General features: G+C 39.4%; 1 protein-coding gene and 1 long non-coding RNA gene across 6 annotated transcripts in view; one reads left to right on the top strand and one right to left on the bottom strand.

Annotated features, from left to right (window-relative positions):
- The window catches only part of LOC139632617 (uncharacterized), a 76,550-nt gene that overhangs the window by 40,851 nt on the left and 9,583 nt on the right, over positions 1-26,116 (top strand). For 2 of the 4 annotated variants that reach the window (XR_011693593.1, XR_011693594.1), the window contains exons 4-6: positions 1,532-1,597; positions 15,799-15,889; positions 23,494-23,615. This is a non-coding gene — a long non-coding RNA (uncharacterized lncRNA). Of the gene's footprint in view, positions 1-1,531; positions 1,598-15,798; positions 15,890-17,442; positions 17,526-23,493; positions 23,616-26,116 lie in introns of all 4 variants that reach the window. The other 2 variants (XR_011693596.1, XR_011693595.1) reach the window with 2 other exon arrangements.
- On the bottom strand, positions 338-17,434 carry LOC139632595 (neuroblast differentiation-associated protein AHNAK). 2 transcript variants are annotated; one of them, XM_071497585.1, is made up of 6 exons: positions 16,786-17,434; positions 15,770-15,874; positions 14,472-14,585; positions 14,199-14,349; positions 13,666-13,826; positions 338-13,576 (listed from the first exon to the last, which is right to left on the bottom strand). In XM_071497585.1, exons 3-6 carry the CDS (start codon positions 14,511-14,513, stop codon positions 1,736-1,738), a joined length of 12,195 nt encoding a protein of 4,064 aa, XP_071353686.1. In that variant the 5' UTR covers positions 14,514-14,585; positions 15,770-15,874; positions 16,786-17,434; the 3' UTR covers positions 338-1,735. The 2 variants fall into 2 exon arrangements, with proteins under 2 accessions (XP_071353686.1, XP_071353687.1); XM_071497586.1 differs by lacking the exon at positions 16,786-17,434 and having other exon boundaries at positions 14,472-15,792.

The raw sequence follows: 26,116 nt of genomic DNA, 5'->3' as shown, positions 1-26,116 counted from the left end.
TATTTTATCTTATTGCGTTTACATAAAGTTAACGAACAAGTTAACAGCAATGTTAATTATCAAACAACAACAAAGCCTGTAGGCTAGCGTTACTGTAAGCAGTGCAGTACCAGTGCAGCACTGTTGAATTACTTCATTACAGGTTAAAGTCCTGCTTAATGCTAAGTAAAAGTATAAAAGTATTTTGAATTAGTAAGTAAAGTACTAAAGAAACATGTATTTGTAGCTTTGGCTGTCCAATAAAGTGCAGTAAAAATACAATGCTTCCCTCTGACATAGTGGAGCAGTGGTACAAAGTGGCATTAGAATGAAAAACTCAAGTAAAATTGCTCCTAAGTCCAGTATTGGAGTAAATGTATTTAATCACTTTACAGCACTGAGGAAATATACCCATTTTGTCATTAAACTAGCAAAGAGATGGTTCACTGTGTTCAACAGATAATTCACATCTTCTAATGGTGTATTCCATCCCAAGAACACAGTGACAGCACAGGTATTTGTGAACTGTGTCTCCCTCTAGTGTGCAAATACATGTGTGTTAATGCTTCCAGTGTTAATGTTGTGTTGAAACATTTTCATCCCACTGCATCAATAAGTATGTGTTATTTTAAAATGGGTCAACTAAAGTTCCACAGAAATTGACCCTATTTCCATGAATGAAGTTAAACAGACGAAACAGGAAAACAACCCCACTCTGGTTAAACCACGATCACACACCAACAGACCACTGACCTAAAATATAAATCTGTCATCATCAAGCTCAGACACATTCTTGCATATTATGATATTTATTTATTGTGTATAACTGTGCAAACACGTTGAGTTAAAGCCTATTAGAATACAAACAGGAGCATTAATCAAATAAAACTCCGGAGGTCATTAAAAGCTATTTACACAGCCAGTTCAATATTCCCACTTTGTGCAGTGATATTGAAAGAAAACATATAATAATTTTATTGTAGCAAATTAGGTTCTAAGTAGCAAAGTATTACTAAAAATATAGTTGCAGCAGTACATTTGCTGTTTGATCATAAGCACTTCATTTCAGCTTTGCATTGCTATTGTTTCTTTACACTTTAGCTACAGCAACAAGAATATCTTGGTGAGACATGTACATATTATATATATATAAATTTTTGTGACATTTGCTGCACTGTTATATTGAAGGTGTTCTCTACTGTCACCTCTACAGTGAAATTACAGTAAAAATACTTTGGAATGTCAGTAACATTGATCAATTTTTGCAGCAGTCTTGTTCAGATTTTTACACCAGTTGTTTTTAAATCAAATGCACTGGTGGTTATCGTCTGATTAATAAGAACACAAGTAACTTGGATTAAAAACTATGAAAGGATGAAGATAATGATAACTTTTGATAGGCAAAAGACAAGGCCTACTTTAGTTCTGCACCATAAGCAACGATATTTGGTGAAGCCCTGTCATAATTTGCAGTAAGGGCACATAGCTTCATAGCTTATTAACAACTTGATCACATTGTCAGTGTGAGTGACATGAGTCTATCTCTTTATAGCTCAACAACATGCAACCAGAGATTGAAGTTAACACCTGAAGACTGACAAATTCTTCCCTATGATTGGTACGTTAAACTACCTTCTCCAATTTCCAACATGTTTTCTCTCCTCCTCTCTCACTTTTCTCACATGACCAGTGCAATTCATAATCCACCAACCAGAGATTGTACTGTATCTTTTGACATAATTTACATCACATTATTTCACTTCTCAGCTCCATCAAAGAACCTCATTTTCTCAGAGTGCACAGAGTCTTTCAGTCGTTGTATGGATGAGGCTGTCTCACCTGAGATGGGCTCAGAAGAGTGTGTAATTTGTTTAGTTACAACAATTGTTTCTTTGCTTTCAATTTTTTCTCTTGATGTTTCCCTTACAAAGTATCTCCCAAAGATCGATCTTTTGCTGCTTTGTGAATCTTGAACAGTCCATGATGCAGCTTTGTCAGCCTCTGATTCAAGGGGAAGGCCTCCAGTTGATTGGACTTGAACAGCAGTTACTAGCTTGGCATGCTGTGCTTCTGGGGTTGCTTGTATATTTGATGTAATGACATGTATTTTTCCAGATTCCAGTCTGAGTGTGTCTTCTGATGAAGAAGAAACTCCAGATGACAGAATGGTGATTTTCTCAGGCAAGTTGGGCTCAACAGAGATCAGTCCAGTACTTGTGGTGGAGGTAATGACGTCACTGTGTATCTCTCCAAACCCTGTAGCAACATCAGGACCAGAATATTTCACAGTAACCTTGGTTGGAGAAGATAAGGACAGACCAACATGCTCACTTGTCATTGTAGAGCTTATATCAGCAAAGGCATCAGATGACTGGACAGAACAGGTGGGGCTTATTTCCTCATTCCCTGTTTCCCCTGCTGGGCTTTTTTCATCCTTGTGCCCATCTTTTTCAGAAATTTTGGCAGGTTCTGATGGGGAGGACAGTCCAAACTTGGGGAATTTAAACCAACCTGTCCTCTCAGGGCTTTTAATAGTATCTTGCTTTTTATTTGTTTCACCTTGTTCACCTGTTTCATGAACTTCCTTTAAGGTTTCAAGATTTTCTTCTACTTGGTCTGTTTTTGGAACATCAAATTCAACATCAATGTTCTTGAGGATCTCACCAAATGATGTCAAAGTTAACTTTGGTGATTTAGTCTCTTCTTGTGGCTCAACTTCCCTTTTCAGCTGATCTTCTTTGCATTCATTGTCACCAGGGACATGTTCGTCTTCAGGTTTGGGTCTTGAGAAACTCAGCTTTGGCATTTTAAACGATGGCAGTTTGAATTTACTTGGAGATCCATGACCCACACCATCAGTCTCAGTGTTTTGTGTTTCAGAATCTGATATTGCTGTTTTGGACATATCCGTTTTAATATTAACACTTGGACCTTTGATGTTGATGGCTGCATCCTCCTGAAGTTCAGCTCCATCAGTTTCAGTTTTGTCTTCATCAGGTCCTTCGACAGTGACATCATAGGTAGCACCTCCTAATTTTGGCATTTTCAGTGTCGGCATTTTAAATTTTAATGGTGATCCTCCAATATCTTTTGACTTTGCTTCAGTATCCACACTAGCTGAAGATTCCTTTACTTGAACTTCAGAGAGTTTGACCTCTGCTTTAAATTCTGGCAATGTGACATCTACATCTTTCTGTAATACATTTAAATCAACTTCAGGTCCTTTTGCTTTTGGTAATGCAATGCCAAACTTTGGCAATTTAAATTTGCTTCCTTGTACATCATGTTCAGCTTCAAGCTCAGGAGTTTTCATTTCCATTGCAGGTTGTCTGACTTTTACTTCTCCCTCTGGAAGGGAAACATCAACCTGTGGAGGCTCAGCACTGACTTCAGGTAATGTAACACTTGTCTTTGCAAAAGAAAATCTAGGTAATGAAAATTTAGGTTTTTTCAAGTTTGCATCAAGTTCTGCAGCAGGTGGTTCTTCCATTGAAATAGCCCCTGAAGGTCCTTTGACTTCAACATCTGGTACACAGACTTCTGCTTTGGCCTCTGGTGATGTAACATCAGCTTTGGGTGTTTCAAGGTTGACATCAGCATCAGGGGCTTTACCACCTGTTCTTGAAAATGAAAATTTGGGAAATGTCCAGTTCGGTCGTTTCAACTTGGCTTCAACCTCAGCTGTAGGTGTATCTGGCTCTGAACTGGCACCATCAGGTTCTTTGACTTCAACACTAGGCAGTGTGACTTCAGGTTTGGCCTCTGATAATGTGACATCTACACCTTTCTTTGATAAAGTTAAATCAATTTCAGGTCCTTTAACTTTGGGCTTTGAGATGCCAAAATGTGGCATTTTAAACTTGCTTCCCGATCCCTCAAGTTCACTTCCTTTAGCTTTTACATCTACAGACAGGCCTTCAGTGTCAATGCTGGGTGCTGTGACATCCACTGCGGCTCCCTCTTTAGGTACTTGCGGCTTTGCACCATCAATTTTAATGCCTTTGTCAACATCAGGTACTTGCACACTGACCTTTGGAGTAGCAGCTCCAAATTTGGGCAATGTGAATGTTGGCATTTTAAGTTTTGATGGTGATGCTTCCACATTACCTGTTTGAGCTTCAATCTCAGGAGCCTTAATTTCCACTTTAGCAGATGGTTGCTTTGTTTTAACGTCTGAAAGTTGAACTTCAGCTTTGGCTTCAGGGAGTGTGACATCTGCATCTTTCTTTGAGAAGCTTAAATCAAATTCAGGCCCTTTTACTTTTGGCATTGAGATGCCAAACCTTGGCATTTTAAACTTGCTTTCCTGTCCATCTAATTCTATATCACCCTCTGGTGGCTTAAGCTCCACTTCAGGTGATATGACTTCCACATTTCCTTCTGGAAGAGAAACATCAGCTTCTGTGCGACTGACATCAATATCAAGCTCTTTTGTACTTTGCTTTGAAAATGAAAATTTGGGTAATGAAAACCTTGGCTTTTTCAGTTTTGCATCAAGGTCTGTAGTAGTTGCCCCGTCGACGGAAATACTTGAGGATTCTTTGATGTCAATATCTGGTGGATGCATTTCTGTTTTGGCCTCTGGTAGTGTAACACCAACTTTTGGGGTATCAAGGTTGACATCAGCCTCAGGGCTCTTAACACTTGTTTTTGAAAATGAAAATCTTGGCAATGTCCAGCTTGTCTTTTTTGCGTTTGCATCAATCTCTGCCATTGGTGCCTCTGATACTGAAACTGAACTCACAGGTTCTTTGATTTCAACATCAGGAAGTTTGACTTCAGCTTTTGCTTCTGGTAATTTTAAATCTGCACCATCCACTTTAATGTCTCTGTCAACATCAGGTATTTCCACACTGATCTGTGGAGTAGGAGCTCCGAATTTGGGTAATTTGAATGTTGGCATTTTAAACTTAGATGGCGATCCTTCAGCATTACTTGTCTGAACTTCCATTCCAGGAGCTTTAATTTCCACTTTGGCAGAGGGTTCTTTTAGTTCAACATCAGGGAGTTGAACATCAGCTTTGACTTCTGCCGGTGTCACATCTACATCTTTCTTTGATAAGCTTAAATCAACGTCAGGCCCTTTGACATGGGGCGCAGAGAAGCCGAGACTTGGCAGTTTAAACTTGCTCCCTTTTCCCTCACGTTCAGTTCCTGTACTCTTAATATCTATTGATGGGCCCTGAGTGTCAATGCTGGGTGCTGCAATGGTAACTGCAAGAACCTCTTCATCTCCATCGATTTTGATGTCTTTGTCCATAGCAGGTACTTCTACAGTGGAACTTGGAGTGCCAGCTCCAAATTTTGGTAATTTGAATGTTGGCATCTTAAATTTTGAAGGTGATCCTTCTGTATCCTTTGTCACAACTTTGATCTCAGGAGGTTTGATTTCCACTTCAGCAGAGGGTTTTTTCAGTTCAACATCAGGGAGTTTGACTTCAGCTTTGGCTTCTGGTAGTGTCACATCTACATCTTTCTTTGATAAACTGATATCAATTTCAGGCCCTGTTACTTTTGGCATAGTGATTCCAAACTTTGGCATTTTAAATTTGTTTCCTTGACCATCAACTTCTGCTTCAGCCTCTAGTGGTTTCAATGCCAATTCCCCTCCTTTCACTTCCACCTTTCCCTCTGGAATTGCAACTTTGACATCCTGAGGACTGACATCAACTTCTGGGGTCTTAACATTTGGTTTTGAAAAAGAAAACCTGGGCAGTGAAAACCTTGGCTTTTTCAATTTTGCATCCACCTCAACACCTGGCTGTTCTATCACAACTGCCCCTGAAGGCTCTTTGACTTCAACCTCTGGCAGACAGACCTCTGCTTTAACTTCTGGTACATCAATATCTGTGTATGGTGCAGATATGTGCATGTGAGCGCCATCAATTTTTATTTCTTTGTCTGTATAAGGTACTTCAGCACTGACTTTTGGAGTAGCAACTCCAAATTTGGGGAAATTGAATGTTGGCAGTTTAAATTTTGATGGTGATCCCTTTGCACTGCTTAACTGAGCTTCAATCTCAGCAGCTTTAACTTCCACTTTACCAGAAGGCTCTTTTAGTTCAACATCAGGGAGACTGACTTCTGCTTTGCCTTCTGGTAGTGGGATGTCAACATCTGTCTTTGATAAGCTAAAATCAATTTCAGGTCCCTTTACTTTTGGCATTGACATTCCAAACTTAGGCATTTTAAACTTGCTTCCTTGTCCATCAAGTTCAGGTTTTTTATCCTCCATCTTTGTTTCTGGAATTGAAACATCTACTTCTCCAAGATTAACATCAATTTGAGGACCTTCTGCGAGTTTAACCTCAGCGTTAGCCTCTGGTAATTTGACGCCTACATCTTTCTTGGATAAGCTTGAATCAATTTCAGGCCCTTGTACTTTTGGCAATGATATTCCAAACTTTGGCACTTTAAACTTGCTTCCTTTTCCTTCACCTTCAGTTCCAGTAACTTTCACATCAAGAGATGGACCCTTAATATCAATATTCTGTGCTGCGATATCAACTGTAGCACTGTCTTTAGGTATTTTCAACCCAGCTCCATCCACCTTTATGTCTTTGTCGATATCAGGTACCTCTGCACTGACATGTGGAGTTGCAGCTCCAAATTTAGGTAATTTGAATGTCGGCAGTTTAAATTTTGATGGCGATCCTTCCACATGACCTAAGTCAGCTTTAATCTCAGAAGCTTTAATTTCCACTTTAGCAGAAGGGTCTTTGAGTTCAACATCAGGGAGTTTGACTTCAGCTTTGGCTTCCGGAAGTGTCACATCTACATCTTTCTTTGATAAGCTTAAATCAATTCCAGGCCCTTTAACTTCTGGCATTGTAATTCCAAACTTTGGCAATTTAAACTTGGTTCCTTGCCCATCAATTTCTGTGTCACACTCCAATGGTTTCACATCCACAGAAGTTTTAGGAACTTCTGGGATTTCAACTTCAGCTTTAGCCTTGGGTAGTGTCACATCTGCATCTTTCTTTGAGAAGCTTAAATCAAATTCAGGCCCTTTTACTTTTGGCATTGTTATTCCAAACTTTGGCATTTTGAACTTGCTTCCCTGTCCTTCAAGTTCAACGTCAGTCTGCAAATGTCTGATTTGTACCTCAGGTTTTTTAACTTCCACGTTTGCCTCAGGTATCAGCACTTCTGCCTTTCCAAGACTGACTTCTGGTAGTTTGACCTCAGTTTTAGTGTCTGGTAATGGGATAGCTGTGTGTTTCTTTGATAAGCTTAAATCTACATCAGGCTCTTTGACATGAGGCACAGAGAAGCCGAGACTTGGCAGTTTAAACTTGCTCCCTTTTCCTTCACGCTCAGTTCCTGTAGTTTTGATATCTATTGATGGTCCTTGAGTATCAATGCTGGGTGCTGCAATGGTAACTGCAAGAACCTCTTCATCTCCATCGATTTTGATGTCTTTTTCCATAACAGGTATTTCTACAGTGGAACTTGGAGTGCCAGCTCCAAATTTTGGTAATTTGAATGTTGGCATCTTAAATTTTGATGGTGATCCTTCTGTATCCTTTGTCACAACTTTGATCTCAGGGGGTTTGATTTCCACTTCAGCAGAGGGTTTTTTCAGTTCAACATCAGGGAGTTTGACTTCAGCTTTGGCTTCTGGTAGTGTCACATCTACATCCTTCTTTGATAAGCTTAAATCTACATTAGGCCCTTTGACTTTTGGCGTTGAGAAATTGAAATGTGGCATTTTAAATTTTGAAGATGATCCCTCTGTAACATCAATCTCAGGAGCTTCAATTTCCACTTTAGCAGAAGGTTTTTTTAGATCAACATCAGGGAGGTCAATGTCTGCTTTGGTTTCTGGTAGTGTGACATCTACATCTTTCTTTGAGAAGCCTAGATGAAATTCAGGTCCTTTTACCTTTTCCATCGACATTCCAAACTTTGGCATTTTAAACTTGCTTCCTTGACCTTCAAGTTCAACTTCAGTCTGCAAAGGTTTTATTTCCATCGTAGGTTTTTCAATTTCCATCTTCTGCTCTGGAATAGAAACATCTACACTTCCATAAGTAACATCAACCTTGGGGGCATCTGGGAGTTTGACATCAGTATTAGTCTCTGGTAATTTGAAATCTACATCTTTCTTTGGAAAGCTTAAATCAAATTCAGGCCCTTTTACCTTTGGAATTTTGATTCCAAACTTTGGTATTTTAAACTTTCCACCATGTCCATCCACTTCTGCCTCATACTCAGGTGGTTTCATCTCCACAGCTTCTGGGAGTTTGATTTCGGCTTTAGCCTCTGGAACATCCATCTCAGCCTCTGGAATGGAAACATCTACTTTACCAGGATGGACCTCTGGAAGTTTGACGTCGGCTTTAGCCTCTGGCAATGTTACATCTACATCTTTCTTTGACAGGCTTAAATCAATTTTAGGTCCTTTTCCCTTTGGCATAGAGAACCCAAAATGTGGCATTTTAAACTTATTTTCTTTTCCGTCCTGTTCAGTTACTGTGGTTTTCAAATCTATTGAAGGACCCTTAATACCAATGTTGGGCGCTGAAATGTTTATAGCAGACCCCTCATCAGGGATACTAATGTCAGTTCCATCAATTTTGGCATCTTTGTTCATATCGGGTACTTTTGCAGAGGCTTTTGGAGTTCCAACTCCAAATTTTGGTAGCTTGAATGATGGCATCTTAAATTTTGATGGCGATCCTTCAACACCTTGTTGGTGAACTGCAATCTCTGGAGCTTTGACCTCAACCTCAATACCAGATTCTGTGTATTCAGCTTCAGGAAGTTTGATATCTGCTTCAGGTAATGTCACGTCTACATCTCTCTGTGATAAGTTCAAATCAATTTCAGGACCTTTCCCTTTTGGCAATGATATTCCAAATTTTGGCATTTTGAACTTGCTTCCTTTCCCATCCAGTTCAGCTGTTGCTGTGTTCCTATCAGGCGATGGACCCTCAATATCAATGTTGGGTGCTTTAATATCAACTGCAACACCTTCAGGTGATTTCACCTGTGTTTCAGGAATTTGAATATCTTTGGTTTTGCTAGATACTTCAATGTTGACACTCCGAGTAGCAGCTCCAAATTTGGGTAGTTTGAAAGTTGGCATTTTAAATTTTGATGGTGATCCTTCTGCATCCTTCTCTATGCCTTTAATCTCAGGGGCTTTAATTTCCACTTTAGCAGAGGGATCTTTTAGTTCAACATCAGGGAGTTTGACTTCTGCTTTGGCTTCTGGTAGTGTCAAATCTACTTCTTTCTTTGATGAGCTGAAGTCAATTTCAGGCCCTTTTACCTTTGGCATTGTGATTCCCAATTTTGGCATCTTTAACTTGCTTTCTTGTCCATCAAGCTCACTTTCAATCTGCAGAGGTTTGATTTCCAATTCAGGCTTTTTGACTCCCATCTTTTGCTCTGGAATAGAAACATCTATGCCTGCAAGAGTAACATCAACATCAGGGGCATCTGGGAGTTTCCCTCTAGCTTTGGCTTCAGGTAGTGTAACATCCACATCTTTCTTGGACATGCTTAAATCAAATTCAGGCCCTTTAATTTTGGGCACTTTGATACCAAACTTTGGCAACTTGAGCTTGCTTCCTTGCCCACCAAGTTCACCTTTGATTTCCAACTCAGGTTTTTCAGCTTCCACCATTTGCTCTGGAATAGCAACGTCTATACTTCCAAGAGTTACATCAACCTCAGGAGCATCAGGGAGATTGACTTCAGCTTTACCCGCTGGTAGTGTGACATCTACATCTTTGCTTGATAAGTTTAAATCAAATTCAGGCCCTTTTAACTTTGGCATTTTAATTCCAAACTTTGGCATCTTGAATTTGCTTCCTTGTCCATCAAGTTCAACTTCAGTCTGCAGAGGTTTGATTTCCAGCTCTGGTTTTTCAACCTCTATCTTTTTCTCAGGAATAGAAATATCTGCATCCCCAAGAGTTACATCAACCTCAGGAGCATCTGGGAGCTTGACCCCAGCTTTGGCTTCTGGTAGTTTAACATCTACATCTTTCTTGGACATGTTGAAATCAAATTCAGGCCCTTTAATCTTTGGCATTTTGATACCAAGCTTTGGCATTTTAAACTTGCTTCCTTGTCCATCAAATTCACCTTCAGTCTGAAAAGGTTTAATTTCCAGTGCAGGTTTTTTAACGTCCATCTTTTGCTCTGGAATAGAAACATCTACACTCCCAAGAGTAACATTAACCTCAGGAGCATCTGGGAGTTTGACTTCAGCTTTACCCTCTGGTAGTGTGACATCAACATCTTTCCTTGGCAAGTTTAAATCAGATTCGGGCCCTTTTAACTTTGGCATTTTAATTCCAAACTTTGGCATCTTGAATTTGCTTCCTTGTCCATCAAGTTCAACTTCAGTCTGCAGAGGTTTAATTTCCAGCTCTGGTTTTTCGACCTCAATCTTTTTCTCTGGAATAGAAACATCTGCACTTCCTAGAGTAATGTCAACTTCTGGGGCATCTGGGAGTTTGATCCCAGCATTAGCATCAGGTAGTGTTATATCTCTCTCTTTCTTTGATAAGCTGAAGTCAATTTCAGGCCCTTTTACTTTTGGCATTGTGATGCCCAACTTTGGCATCTTGAACTTGCTTCCTTGTTTATCAAGTTCAACCTCAGTCTGCAGAGGTTTAATTTCCAACTCAGTTTTGTCAACTTCCACCATTTGCTCTGGAATAGAAACATCTATGCCTGCAAGAGTAACATCGACATCAGGGGCATCTGGGAGTTTCCCTCTAGCTTTGGCTTCAGGTAGTGTAACATCCACATCTTTCTTGGACATGCTTAAATCAAATTCAGGCCCTTTTATTTTTGGCATTGTGATACCCAACTTTGGCATTTTAAACTTGCTTTCTTGTCCATCAAGTTCACCTTCAGTCACCAGAGGTTTGATTTCCAATTCAGGCTTTTTGACCTTCATCTTTTGTGTGGGAATAGAAACATCTTTGTTTCCAAGACTGGGATCAATGTCTGGGGCTTCTGGGAGTTTCCCATCAGCTTTAGATTCTGGTAGTGTAATATCTATACTTTTCTTCGACAAGCGTAAATCAAGTTCAGGTCCTTTTATTTTTGGCATTTTAATGCCAAGTTTTGGCATCTTGAACCTGCTTCCTTGTCCATCAAGTTCACCTTCAGTTTGCAAAGGTTTAATTTCCAGCTCAGATTTTTCAATTTCCATCTTTTGCTCTGGAATAGAAACATCTATGCCTCCAAGACTAGTGTCGGCCCCAGGGGCTAGGAGTTTGACCTCAGCTTTAGCCTCTGGTAGTGTGACATCTTTTTTTGATAGACTTAAATCAACCTTAGGCATGGATATGCCAAGATTTGGCATTTTAAACTTGCTGCCTTTTTCTCCTCTTTCAAGTATTTTTATATCTGCCCCATCAATGTTTACATCCATATCTGCACGAGGCACATTTACGCCATCTGGAGTAACTCCACCAGTAACTTCAACCAGTTTGATTGTATGCTTCTCAGCTCCAACATCTTCTACTTCCCCCTTGATCTCTGGAAAGGAGATGTCAGCCTTTGGCATTCTGGCATCAAGATCAACACCAAAACCTGTAAGGCTAATACCACCTTCCATTTTTGCTGGTGAACCAGCTACTGAATCAATATATTCAATGCTATCGATTTCTGGTATTTTGACATCAGTTCGGACTTGCCCCTTGCCTTTGGTTTCAGTTTTTGATGTTGTTACTTCTTGGAGCAATATGGTCCTTTCTCCTTTAATTATATAACCTTTTTGGTCAGAGATGTTTTGTTTTGGTAAGTCAATTCCAATGTTAGGGATTCTTATGTCTGGTTTTGAAATCCCAAAACTAGGCGTTGTTATCTTACTCTTCTTCTGTGCCTGAAGATTGGCTACTTCTTGTGCACTTTCTTTGCCAGGTATTATAATATCTTCACGTTTATAGACCTCAGTTTTCATCTGTTTGTCACTTTGTTTTGGCTTAGTTTTGGATTCCTTTTCAGGTTTTTTTAAATCTACTTTGGTTTCAGTTAAAAGTTCATCTGAGGTTAAATCAGTAGTTGTGATCTTTGGTAGTTTGACTGTAGTCTTGGAGATTTCTGGAGAGGCAGTTATGTCAAACATAGTGAAGTGTGCCTCATGTTTTGTTTTGGTATCTACAACTTTAGTAGGTGTTTTCACTGATATTCTTTGTGCATTTGCATCTATCACAGTAATTTCTTCAGGAATAGGCACTCCAGATGTGTCAACCTTTGGAAGCTTAAAACCAGGCAATTTAGAAACTGCCTCTTTCACGCTGTCAACATCAATTGACATTTGTAAAGTTTCAGACTGAATTTCTTCATTCCGTCCTGGCAAAATAGCTTTAGGCTCTTTAATTCGTTTGACCTTGGTCCTCACAGACTTGTCCTCCATACCTGGAATCTCAATGTCTTCACGTTTGGGGAGTTGTGTTTTGGAAAGATTGCTTTTTAACAGTTTGTCATAAGGATCTTCTTTCACTTCTGTACCTTCACTTTTAAGTTGCCCCATTTTAGTTGGCCATTCTTGAACATTTTCATTCACTTTTTGTGTGGTTTCCTCAGTTGCAATGTCAGTCAAGCCTATTTTTGGCAGTTTGAATGTTGGACCTGTCTTTTTTTCTTGTTTTTGTTTGATGTCCTTGCCTTTCTTTGGTTTTTCTTCACCTTTCTTTGGAGATTTCTGTATAAATGTGACATCAGAAATATTAAGTTCCACCTTTGGCAGACTCATTTCCATCTGTGTTGACATCGACTTTGCCTTTGAACTCTCACTGCTAATTATTTGGGTGTTGGCATCAAGTGGTAGCTGATCTCCCTGTAGGTCTTTGCATGACTCAGAACTTGGGATGACATTAGATTTTTCATTTTCAGGCTGATCTGCTGTTTCAATGCTTGCCCCCAGTGTTTTGAGCCGTTTTGGCGAGGCTTTTGCTTTTGCATCTTTCTTGTGTGATTTATCCTTCCCCAAAATTTTCATTTTTAATTCTGACTTTTCTTTCTTCTTCTTCTCACTGGGAGACTTGATACCAGAGGGGCTTTCTTGATCAGCCAGAGCCACAGTTAGATCTTCTGTCTTCAAAGTGCTGTCTAGACTGATGAGTTCCACCTTGTGTTGACCAGTTAGAGGTTCAGTCGGTTTTTGATCATTTTGCTCAGGTCTCAAATCTCCCACTGCTTTCAGATCCTCAGTCAAATGAAGTTCAGGTGTTTCTCCTGAGAGGCTTTCAAGGCATTCGGGTGAAAGCATGTCTGATGCTGTCTGGTAATTGTCACCACTGGTCTGACCAGTCGTTGGTACGTCTGTGTCCTGGTCTTCAGATGAACTTATGCGGCCTCTCTTTGTCAAAGCAGAAAGCTTCATTTTGTGCTTCTTCTTGCCTTTGAGAGCATCTTGAGATTTTATAGGTGACTCTGTGTCACTTGTGGTGGGGCTAAGCTCCAGCTTTCTCTGCTCATCCGCTTCTGAGGAACTGTGAGACCTTGTAAAGCGGGACTTTCGTCCTTTTCCAAAGGAAGGAAACTTTGGCCATGAAATGCGAGCATCCCCACGCCTTTTGTTTTTTCCTTGCTCCCTCATTTCTGGAGCATAAAGCTCTTCTTCCTGTTGAGCAACAGAAATTTTAAATGTCAGTTTTTGTCAAAACATTCCTTATCACAAAGACTTTGAGCAAACAACTTAAAAATATTTACAGGGATAACGTCAGATTCGATGGCTGGTTCAGTCTCTGTGATGTCTGGTTTACGTTTCAAGCAGAGCTTCAATTTGTAAGCCTGAGCGTGCTCCAGAATCTGAATGGCATCCTCATATGACACATTGTCAAAATACACAGTGGCGCTCAGAATCTGATCACCTGTGTAAATAAGAAAATAATATTTCAGAACCACTGAAATGAGAAGGCTCTCAGTGTACAAAACTGTTTTTATGAGTGATGAAGTGTCATTATTCAGTAAAAATGTAAACAGCAAATACAATATGATTGGTGATTAGACTGTGCAACTTTCTTAAGTGCTACCTTAAGTGGTAGTAATGAGACTTGGAGAGACAAAAGTGTTAATATTTTTGGAAAATACATCAACCAACAATTCAGGACTTACATAGATTTCCCAATACACCCATTTGCAATTGTATAAATCCCACCTTTCTTATTGTGACAAGTCATTTTTAGTTTTCATTGTATTTGAAAAAAAATATCATAGTTTCTCATTTCCAACTGCTAGCTTACCTTCTTTCAGTTTGAGATTTTTTGAGGCAGGTGACTCTGGTACCACTTGCTTAATGAAGATCCCCTCTTTTCCACCTCCATAAATGAGACCCTCTGCACATCCATCTTTGGCTGTTTTTACTATCACCCCAGACTCAGGGCTGTGAACTTCCTGCAACACGTCAGAATAGAAAGGATAATCATTTTACCTTTAGCTGTGTTACTCTCTGCTGTAACACAGCCTTGAGGGATTCACAGATACAGTACAGAGAAGATAAGGTGGGCATGTCTCACCTTCAGTTTACTCATCTTTGGAGTTGAACGCTTTTCAAACATGGACCCGAGCCCAGACTTTTTAGCTTTCTTTCCACTCCCACTTTTGTGTTGTGGGTCATGCTCTGCTTCACACTACAAGCAAAACAGGAAATAAAATCTTAATAGTCTGACTACACATCATATTCTAAAAAGATTAATGTTGCAGTCAGAGCTTGAACTGCACAGAAAATGCAACAGAGGTATTTCATCACTTGAAACAGGCTTGGGGAGTATTTATACCATGAGGGAAGGGGATACACTCTGTACATACTGTACATAAATTCATACACAAGAGTAGCCAAGTCTGGGTCATTGTTGCAATAAGTAACAGTAAACAAAACAGAAATCCTATCTTACAGGACACACTGTTGATTGGACAGAGCAACAGAAAGCCTGATAAGTTCACATGGACAAATTTTGTTCTTCTTCTTGGCACACGCAATGTCATGCTTTTAATGCACTTCATTTCTCTGTTTCCCTTCTGGTCTGTCTTCAAGGCCAGCAACACACATTTGTCAAAGTATATCCACTTATCACAGTACATTATCAAAATAAATCTGTCCAGAATGTAAGTGTTGAGGGGAAAAGAAAAAATGGATGTAGGGTAATAATTTACTAACTCTTAATTTGAATTACTAAATGAATAGAACAATTTATTAAAAAAAAAAAATCCCTTTCCACTCACCAGGCTTTGCGCAGCAAACAAGCTACAAGTAGTGATTTTTCTTAGGAGGTTGTGGCTGCTTCAGAAAGACAGAGAGCCAACAAAACCTTTCCTCTATCAAAGATCTTAAAGGTGTTGACATAAAATATATATTTTAGACTGAATTACATATCTTTGCCAACACTAGTCATTAAAGATATTCATCATACTTGATTTTAGGACATAGTAGCTCTATGTGAGTGAGACATAGAGAAGCTTGCTTCTCTTGGTCACAGGCTTATTTCTCTAATTTGATTTATCCACAGGGCAAAGTAGTGTCGAATCAAAAACAGGCTACTGAATGACTGAGTGTGTTTATTTAGGTAACCAGGTTATAGACTGCTTGCTGGAGCAACTGGAGTTCTCAAGTGTAATGTTAAAAGAAACACAGTTTCCCCAGCTGAGGTGAGAAATGAACAGAAATCCTGATTCCTCCTGTTTATGTCTTAACTGTATATCCAGGTCATGCAAGTGCATGTAAATAGGTTCTCTGATTTATTGTCTTAGCCTGGGTTCTCCCTGTAACCTGGTTTGTTGTGTTTACGTAACACAGTGGTATGTCAGTGCTCTGTACCTCTTTGTCACTGTCGGTATATTTTTCAGGATACTCCTCGACTGGGGACGATCCTTGAGGGCGTGGTCTCTCTCCCTCCGTGAACTCAGATGGCTCGTCACATATCTGTGAGGACATAAGGTCAGTCACATGGTCTGTTCCCAAAGACTTGTTATCATTTCAAAGAGATATCATGATAAAACACTTTTCATTTCCTAAAAACTGTCTCGTCTTCTTCAGCCACTTGAAAAACAAAAAACAATAATATAACTTGTGCATTAACAACAAAGGTTTGGGAGGTTTGGAGAGAACTGGATCATAAATAGTGTGATGACACCTTGCTATGCCAAATCCAGCAGAGTTAGTTAGTGTCATTGGTGGTGTGTTTCCAGGGATGGCGATGCTGGCCGGTGTATCAGACCAACACCAGCGTCATAAAGTTTGTTTCAGACAATAATTTTCCCTAGATGATGAATCCTTATAACTTTGCTGATCTACTGAACTTTCATTTCAGTTTGATAAACGTTAGCATGTTTCACTACCATGCTAAGTGTTAGTATGTTTAGATGCTGATCACACATATTAACATGCTAACTCTAGACATTTGTCACAGTACATTAGAAAATACTAGTATGATATGAATAAGTCTATATATAAAATAGAAAAATAAATCCTAAAAATGTAACAGAACTTTGAAAAGCTGGTTTCCTACAAATGGTAGTTTCATATGATGTACATTAATTGATCTCTGGGGAAATGAGGTTCATGTAGCAAACAACCAGCAAAAATATAAAAACAGCACGTTATGAAATAATAAAACGGCTAAAGCTACAGTACAAAACTGAATGCAATTGTGAAGTGCAAACAATGTCAGCAGATGCAGAAAAATGGAATAAATGATTTTGATTGAAGTAAATAAATATAAATATTTCTGGAGCCAGTCCAGAAACATTATCCTTACTTGTAGAGACTGACGTAGACTGTGATGAATGAAACATACAAAATAAAAACATTAACTTAACAGTGTAGTCACTCACTGAATCGTCCTCTGTCCCGGGCTCTGGTCCCCTCAGCCTTCGACCAGCTGCTGTTCACAACAACAGAAAACAGACAAAACCTAAATACCAAAATAACATCTGATTTGATATCTGCTCATTTTAGTAAATAATAGAGCTTCATTCCTTCATGCTCTGCACACACAAGTTTTTAACTTAATCTCAGAACTATGTTGCTTGGTGATACATGGCTAAATGGAAAAATTGCATTAGGTAATTTTAGCAGTGGCAGTCACAGAACTGCTGAGCAAAGTCTGCCTACTCTAACTATAACTTAATGATGCAGGTTTTCAATTAATCACACTTATATGTTTACAAACACTTCAACTAAAATGCGTTCAGCAAGATTAGGTATGTAATCACTTTATTATATTTTAGTATTATTATATTAGTATGAAAAATACACTCTGTAGGGTTATCTCAAACAGACTGATGTTTGGCACTGGTTTTTATCTGTGTCTATATTGCCTGAGCCGTAAGCTAAGACTTCCACCCTGCCTGACTCCTGACAGTTGTTTTGAGGCTCAGGGAAACACTGGAGCCTGTGATGAGACTATTTAGAGTTCTTCCTGGCAATAATTCCCTCAGGGACCTGCCGCCTCCTTTGTCTGTTAAGTGCTCCACTGTATCGACCCACAGATTAGACTCTGCAGCTGCTCGGCTCAGCCCCTCAAGGCTGCTGAAAAGGGAAAGTCTGACTCCAATTGAATCTGGTTAGTCAGGTTAGTGTTATAACATGCTCTTATACCTAACCTGTATTTGATTTGATTCCATTTTGCTACTACTCCTTTATTCAGGCCATTTTAATGTGAGGCCAAGTGTATCAGGATTCCCACTCAGGGATATAAGCAGTCAAACATTTGGGTTAAAAAATAGCAAGTTCTTAAATTGATAGATGGTGTAAAATAAAACTTGGCAATTGTGGAAAAATAATGTTACCTTGAACTATTCTTTTATCCTAATTGGCAAATAAACTAATATCATCAAGTGGCCACTGATCAACAGATGTTAGGTTGTCAGGGCAAATAAGGCTATTACTGAATAAAAGGTAGTCACACTCAACATGGAGATTCAAATTGTTTCCATTGCGGATAAAATGAGCAGCTGTTTCTATTGTGAGATACTGTCGCTGATAAGTTGTAGGACTAAGATTGCAGTCTTTGTAACTCAATCAAGAAATGAAAATGAAAATCTTTTGTATTCGTCATCACATCATCCCCCATGAATCCTGAATGAGAGGATTTGTTGAATTGTTTCACAGTGACAAAAAAGAAAACATAGAATCATGAAATAAAAACACAAAATACTTGTGCAGGGTAATTGAAATCTTGGTTATCCAGGTGAATCCGTGCGGTGTGATTAATGGGTACCCAGTCTATATATATTAGAAGACTGGTGGAAGTGGTTTCTTTAGCAAATGTATCAGAAAAAAGGTGTTTGAGATGTAATTAGCATTTTATTCCACCAGTAGTTTGAGAGGTGTTTATAGATGTTCTTTTGCTGTTGTTCAAATCAACAACTCAAAAAATAGCTACAACAAGTACAAAACTTTAAGTGAGAACAAACTTAAGTCATGCAAAACGCATAATTTTATGGTTAAATGTTCCTTCAAATCTTTAAAATTTAAATCATGTAATAATCCCGCAACAATGCACACTGTTACTTGCCTGTATGCAGTATCACCATTTAGTTTTTCAACTCACCACCACTCTGACACCCCACCTACGTCCTTACAGTAATGTGTGTCATGTGAAGAGTCTGTGTAAGTGCATTAGAAGACAGTTAAGACAAGAGACTGATGGTATAAAACCGTCTACTATATCAGGGTGTGTCACTGCTGCAAGATGATCATTCAAGATCAGATAACATTATAGCTCTATTGAAAAAAACTACCTGCACTGTCATCATAGAGTCCCATTCCACTGACACTGCAATTAGAAAAAACATTTATCTGGGAACATTTATCTGACAAAGAGGATTTACACCATCCAGTGGTTGAACACACCTTAGTCTAGACATGTTGTGAAAGATAATAATTAAAAGTCTTTACAGCTGCCTACACATGAACTAAAGTGTTTACCCTTATCATACAGTCATCATCACCCTTATCTCTCAGACCAGGTTTAATGAAAAACAAAAAATAAAATAAAATAAATAAATCTGAGTTTAAGGTTTAGAGCCCAGTCTGTGGAATCAAACATTTCACCTACCTGCTGCTGCTGCTGCTGCTGTTTGTTTAACTCTTGGAAATAAACTGAGGTGTTAACAGTACGTTGTCCAAACTTCTCTTAAACATTTCTGGTGTGAGTGTGACTGCCAAAGTGGATGAAGTGATTTGTTCAGCCTCAGATGGACAAAGGAGGCGGGACACTTTGCAGTTGTGGTGATACCTTGCCTTAACTTGTGTCACTCCCAAACTAAATTAGGTGTTTTTCTAAAGGTCCTCATAGTGACTTAACTCTTTGCACAACCTTTTTCCTTAAAATGACCTTTCATTTAATTTATCACTCATGCATTAATACCACAGTTAATTCATTCATTATGCAAATTACTTCGTTTTCAAGACTACTTTTAACACCTTCTTAATTTTAACATCCTCAACCATGTCTGTTTATTTGTCAGCAAGATTCCACAAAAAATTACAGAGCCGATTTGCACTAAATTTGGTGGAGGGATGGTACATGGCTCAGGGAATAACCCATTATATTTTGAGGCAGATCCAGATCATTTGTATGTATATGTATTGTATGTATATATGGTACATATATTCATGATCCACAGTGGATGAATAACAGTTATAACCCTGGTGGTCCCTGAACTTTTCATCTAATGCAGACATCATGTCAAAATCTCAGGATTTCAGTAGTTTAAAGTTTTAACTTCACATCACAACCAAAAGGCATTTGGTTTAGTATGATATGAGACAGAGATTAGAAATTTGAGCAGCTGGAACCTGAGATATTGTAGCTTTTTTTTTTTTTTTTTTTTTTAACTATTTTTTGCTTCACAAAAGACAATTGATTGATTATGAAAATAGTTGCCCTGTAGATCAGCTAATCGTTTCAGCTCTATGAGATGGATACCCCTGTAGATACACTGTATTACTGTAAGCATCAGTCCTGTTGCAAGCAAAACTGGCAAATATGTCAAATGTGCCTCTTGAAATACAACGGATCAAAGTGTCCTGTGCAGAAAGAGAAGGGAAGGTGCAGTATGTTTCAGTCTCAGATGGAGAAGAAGAAGGACAGGGTCTGACACTGACACAGGGCAGTGGAAAAGAAACATGTTGAGGTCTTGCAAAGATATTGACATTGAAGTCTGACAACTGTGGTGCAATTCAATAGAAGTTTTCCATTAAGGATTATAGCTGCATCTGTCCTTTCAGTGGTAAATTACTTGACTAAAATAGTTTATTGTCATTAAGAAGAAAATGTTATTATCAATAATTATAAACTTTTTGAGATTTGAGACAACTGGTACATTCAGTCTTGTGTTTTAGTTGTGGAGTGAAGTGGAGCCACTTACAGCCCAGTGTATCTACAGGAAGTTAAGTTGAACAGAATTAGGTGGATTTATTAAATTAACCGGAGTGAAGGGTCCCTCAAGGATAAAAACTGTCATGTGCCATGTCTCTAGGACACAGCTGCTGCAGTAGAAGTCTCATGAAGTCATTGTGTACAGTGAGCTTTATGGAGGGTTCAGGCCCTGCTTGACATGACTGGGTGATGCATTTTTTATGTTATTTACCACCTCATTCAGGCGGATCTCCAGTATTTCTACAGGCCCAACGATAGGCACCGCATACAAAACCTCCTTTCTCAAATATTTGACATGTGGGCGTTGCAGAGGCCTTGATAACGACTCTCACTGCTGACTAAAAGTGTCAAAATAAAATCACTTATAGAGCTGTTTACCTGTTTGACTTATCGTAGATTAGATAGTGTAAATTTCATAGAGCTGCTGCCTAATGTTCTAATTCGACTTTGATGGAAATATTCTGCAGATTTATAAGCACGAGCAGTAGAGGCTGAAGCCTTTTGTGGTGCACATCCTGCATGATTCATTTTTGGGTGCAACTGCAGCTCTGGATTTGGGTGTGGCTCGTCCCTCAGTGCTTCTGCTAATGTGCTAATGTGGGCCTTACAACCTGCAGCAACTGCGTCTGCTTTAAACAGCACTGATGTGGACACTTAAAATTCCTCTGCACTAACACAATACTACAACAGTAAAGCTCACATATACTCGCTTGTGTCAGCATTGATGTAAATCAAAAAGATGTTAGAAAAACAAAAAGTGTAATCCTAGAAATATAATTCAGTGTGGGTTTACTCTTGATTGTAAACCTTAGCTGCATTGTGTTAGTTGCCTGTCCTCAGCTCATCTCTTACGTAATCACTTTCTGCTCCAGTTTGAAGAAGCCCCCCCGCACACCAAACTAATATAAAATAATACAGCTCATTATTTGTGCTCTTGGATTTGGATTCTGCTCTTTTTTTTTTTGCGACAGAGAGACACAAGCTCCTTTCACTGGAGGTAGTTTGTTTGTTTGCATCCAAATTATAATCAGATTTGAGTGAAGGGGGAAAAAAACTAAATTAGATTTTCTGCATGGATTACATGAACATGAGACCGTAAAGGCGCATGCTTTCAATCTATTAATCTGCTGCAAATTTACAGAGAGTTTCATCACAGCTCTGGAATTCATATCTTAATCTGCCTGTATTCCCACGACGCGCAATTGCACCAAAAACACAGAGACACAATATTATATCAGGTCAGCAACCCACAGCTGAGTTGAATTGTGCTTGTAAACACTTGTTAGTTTTTGTTTTTCCTTGCATGCCCTGTGATAATTTAGTTACTGGATAGATGGATCTGAGATTTTTTTGGTCTTCAATTAAAAGGAATTTATGAAACTGATTACTGCCAAAGTTGCTAATAATAATATTAATCTATTTACAGCCATGTAAATATATTTTTTCATTTAATTCAGTTATGATGTTTGAGAATTGATGGAAAGTAACTCAAAGTTCTCCTGGTCTGTGTTTAGTCTGGGTTAAAGTGTTTTATAATGGTTGAAAAGACATTTAAGGTCTTTTCCTCCTGACAAGAATGACTCAAATATGAGGACACAAAAGAGCAGAAACTTTAGTTATGAACTGAATGAATGTCCACCTGGCTGTTGCTCCAAAAAGGAAGAAATGCTCAGATTGCCTTTTTCCAATAAAACTAGTCTACACTGAGTGATAGCAGCCACACATACAAACTGTTCCAGTGGTGTAATATTGATTTAAGATCAGGATTTGTCCGACTGAGACTGATGCTTTGTAATGGATCAGGATCGTCTGCGTTAGGCTCCACGGCTGAGGAGATCAGCTTCTCTGTCTGTCTCACTTCCTAGCAGTAAAGTAAGCTCGCTCTCTCTCTCTATGTCTCATTTCTTATCATCCTCTCTATCTCTGACCTTGAGCGTCCCCTGAAGCCTCTCAGAGCAACAAAAACCTCTCCACGGCTTCAGGTTTAATTAAAAGTAGCAGCAGAGACAAATGAGGAGGAGAATTGTGGGAAACGGGAAAGATGCAACACAGAAACACAACCAGCATTATTTTTAAATGAATAATATACCACACAGCAGATACCTGTCTCCTTTTCAACAAACATCAACCTAAGCCCCAAACATCCGCCATCACAATAATATGTCTTCGATATAATAAATAGCTCTTTGACATCCTCAAAAAACAAACACAAGATCTTTTTCTAGGTACGTGGAAGAAATGTATCATAACTGCGCAGTTACATGAGGCATGTTGTAAATCCTAGTAAGCGTTTTTATCCCTTTCTCCAGACCGTAAACTTTATATTGTCTGAATGTCATGTTGCTGATATTGAGAACACCTACCCTGTTAAAAGCCAAAGAAAATCTTAAAGCGTCAATGATTTTCATCTACATGGGCTCTGAAATCGTTGCGGATGCACCATAAAAATCCACCAAAAGTAAACACAGATAAATTGCACACAAATATGTAAGCGAGATCTATAAGAGCTTTAAAACAAGTGTTGTCTTCAAAAGCAACTTGCATAATAATAGTGATCATGCATTTTTACTGATTTCACAAACTTTCATCATGATGAATAGTAACATCTGTTTTTTCCAGCATAATCTGAAGATTACGAACAATTTTCTTCATCACTAATTTGTCTCTAATATAATCAGTTTCACTTAAACCATCTAACTATGCACTGTGCTCAGATGTTTATTTAAATGGCATGTAGACATGTTTAAATTATGCAAGCACATCATCAACATCCATTTGATGTAACAAAAATAGAATTGATTAGCGGCAAGTAATTTCCACCTGACTCTCAAACCCTGCATTTACAATCATGAAAAATTCATAAAGGGATGTATCAAACTAGAGATGCACATCTTTTAGAGCTTTCAACATCCTAAACTTGAAAAAAGAAATTTTAAGTGACTGCAGTAAGACAGACACAGGTAGTAGCTCTTCCTCTGTCACTTAAAGCCTGCAGCTGTAAAGCTTGGACCTGTGGGGGTTCCTAATTTTGGGAATAGTTTTCCTCCCACATTCCCTCCACCTGCTTCATATTTACCCCCAGGAAGTTATTGCTTCTATTTTTCCTGATTTCTGCTTTACTGAATGCCACAGTAAGTGTGTGTTTGCCTTTCAGCCTCTGCTTCAAACGCACAGCAGGAGGAACAGAGGAGAAGTGCAGAGCTGCCTGACATCCCCGATGATGACATCCTCAAACACTCCCCCGCACTCTGCAGACACACCCAGCACTCACTGCAGGTCAGCAACACAGCCCAGCATCAGCACCATCTGCCTTAAACTCGCTCACCGTCTCTGTTCGTCACAAACACACACTCAAACGGGTTCTCTCCCACTGCACTACTGAACCCTGCTGCTGAATCAGTGAATTGCTCAGGGAGAAGCAGCACAGAAATACACAGTCATAGAGAGAGGCAAAACGGAGCAGAGAGAGGAAGGAGAGTAAAGAGAGCGATGCCCACCCGTCCCTGAGGAGGCGGCGTGCCAGTTGGGGAAGGCCAGGTGGAAACAGTCACACATGATGGCAGCGGTGGTGGAGGCGGCGGCGGCAGGAACCAAGTCCTGGCCTCGGCAGGCAGGGGAGATGGAGGGAGGGACGGTGGAGGCGGTGGTGATGGAGGGTTAGGCAGGTGCTGCTGCTGCTCTTCCCCCTGCCTCGTCCTGGATCAGCCTGTGTGTGCAGGTCAGCCAGTCACCGTGCAGCGAGGGATGAGTTGCAGAAATAACCAGAGAACTGAGAGAGAGCTCACTGCTGCCTTCTCCGCGCTCAGAGCTGTCCACCAAGTGAAGGAAACTCCCTCGCCTGCCCCGTAAACATGGACCTCCAGTGCAGCACACTAACTTAATTATGGGAGGAGCTGCCCCCCCCCTCTTCAGCACACACAGACATATCCCTCAGTTCTCCTTCTACTCCTCCTCTTCTTCCTCTCTCCTCTGTTCAGTCTCATTGATCGACCTAATCGGACAAGGACAATCACGATGTCAGCTTCTGGCTCCAGCAGTGATGGGAGGGAGAGGGGGGTGAAACAGTTTATTGACATGGAACGGTAACTCAATTTGATGCTGTGTACACTTAGTTTAAACCGCCTCATTGTGGACATGGAGGCAAGATAATGAAGATTTCAGCTGATTTCGGTTGAGGAAATTGAGGGAAATCAAAACACTACAGCCACAGCCTGTGCTGATGTCCTGTGAGGCTGCAGCCTGACAGAGTTTGGAGAAAAGTAAAATTTCAAGTAGAGCTGCAATGATTAGTCAATCAGTCACAGTCGACAGCAAATTTATTAGCAACTATTTTGACAATTTTTTGTCATTTTTTAAGCAAAAATTCGGTGCTTCCAGCTCCTGTGACGTTAATATGTGGATTAGCTGCTTTTTCTCTGCTCTGTATTAAAGTAAACTGAATATATTTCGTTTTTGAACCATTGATTGGACATTTGAAGACATCTCCTTCATTGATAATATAATATTCATAAATACAAGACTTGTTATGATAAATCTAAGCACAGCAAGTCGTGCTTCATTCTGTGGGAATGTTCACTTTAGTCACACTTAGTGTCACAGATACAGTCAGCATGTAGCTCATTAACTTACAGTGTGAAGCGTCCTGTGACCACATGTAAAGGCAACAATAGAAACTGAGGGTGTTGTGTTCACATGGTGAAGAATCAAAGAATCAAGGTAGTGGTTGAAAAATGGTGCATCATGAATTATAGATGCTAATGTGGGAACTCAGAAAGAACAAACCTGGGAAGCTGCTGTTTGTTTTGATTTAAAGAAAAACCACTTTGGTATGTCTTTACTTTAATTCTTCTCAGGTCTTCTTTAAAACTTACAGTGAAACAATTAATTTATTGACAACAATAATTATTTAGTTAATCAAAAGAAAAAATAACATCAACAACTGTGAAGATTTTTGGTTTTTCTGTTTTATATTATTTTTAAAGTGAGTATATTGGGGTTATGGAAAAAACAAGGCTTAAAGACGTCATCTTTTGGCCATTTTTCATTCATTTCTGACATTTTATTGACAAAACAACTCATCGAGAAAATAATGTGCAGATGAATCGATAATGAGAATAATCATTAATTGCAGCCCTCTGATGTTTTCATAACCACTACAGGTGGATGTGTGAGAAGTTATTCACAGGTGGAAAGAAATCTTCAGATGAATTGATAATGAATAGGTAGAAGTAATTTACACCAAACATCAAAAAGAAGTGAGAAATGTAGGAATTTAATTGCAGCAGAAGTTTTTATAATAAAGTTACATGAATTTAGGGTGGATTGTCCCTTTAACAGCCCAAGTGGCTGTTTGCACACATCCCCTGTGTCAGCACCAGGTTGTATTAGAAAATCCATGTGGATGTTTTACCTGCCCGCTGGCCGATATCCCACAAATCTAAGCAAATCATCACTGCCCCGACCCCGCCCGCCCCCGCTCTAAGTGATATTTGGACCTGAGAGTGAAGCTAGCAGTGCATTAGCCATGTTGGACGGAGCACACAGATCAATACCACAGAAATGCTAAGCAGCGCTGTGGTGACAGTAAGCACAGGTATCAGATGGCTCGTATCATCCAGACCTGTCTCAAGTGTGTGTTTATGTTTTTTCCTGCTGTGTGCAGTGTTTGACATGTCTGTACAAAATGACATGAAGCAAACAACAAAGCAAGTATGAAAACAAAAAAAATTGCAGCAGTATTACTAAGTTATACTTGCAGTGTTTAGTCTCTAGGATGG

The sequence above is a fragment of the Trachinotus anak genome, unplaced genomic scaffold (assembly GCF_046630095.1).
Source record: "Trachinotus anak isolate AG129_WGS33_773 ecotype Australia unplaced genomic scaffold, CSIRO_AGI_Tana_v1 ptg000015l, whole genome shotgun sequence".
NCBI classification, from domain to species: Eukaryota; Metazoa; Chordata; class Actinopteri; order Carangiformes; family Carangidae; genus Trachinotus; species Trachinotus anak.
Note: the sequence above shows the minus strand (reverse complement) of the source record. Positions and strands in the feature narration are given on the sequence as shown.

Excerpts from the sequence above, each read along its gene's own strand:
- LOC139632595 (XM_071497585.1), bottom strand. The coding sequence starts at position 14,513 with ATGTTTGAAAAGCGTTCAACTCCAAAGATGAGTAAACTGAAG. Across the intron at positions 13,827-14,198 it reads AAATCTCAAACTGAAAGAAG|GTGATCAGATTCTGAGCGCC; the intron begins GTAAGCTAGCAG and ends TTATTTACACAG. Across the intron at positions 13,577-13,665 it reads TCGAATCTGACGTTATCCCT|GAAGAAGAGCTTTATGCTCC; the intron begins GTAAATATTTTT and ends GTTGCTCAACAG.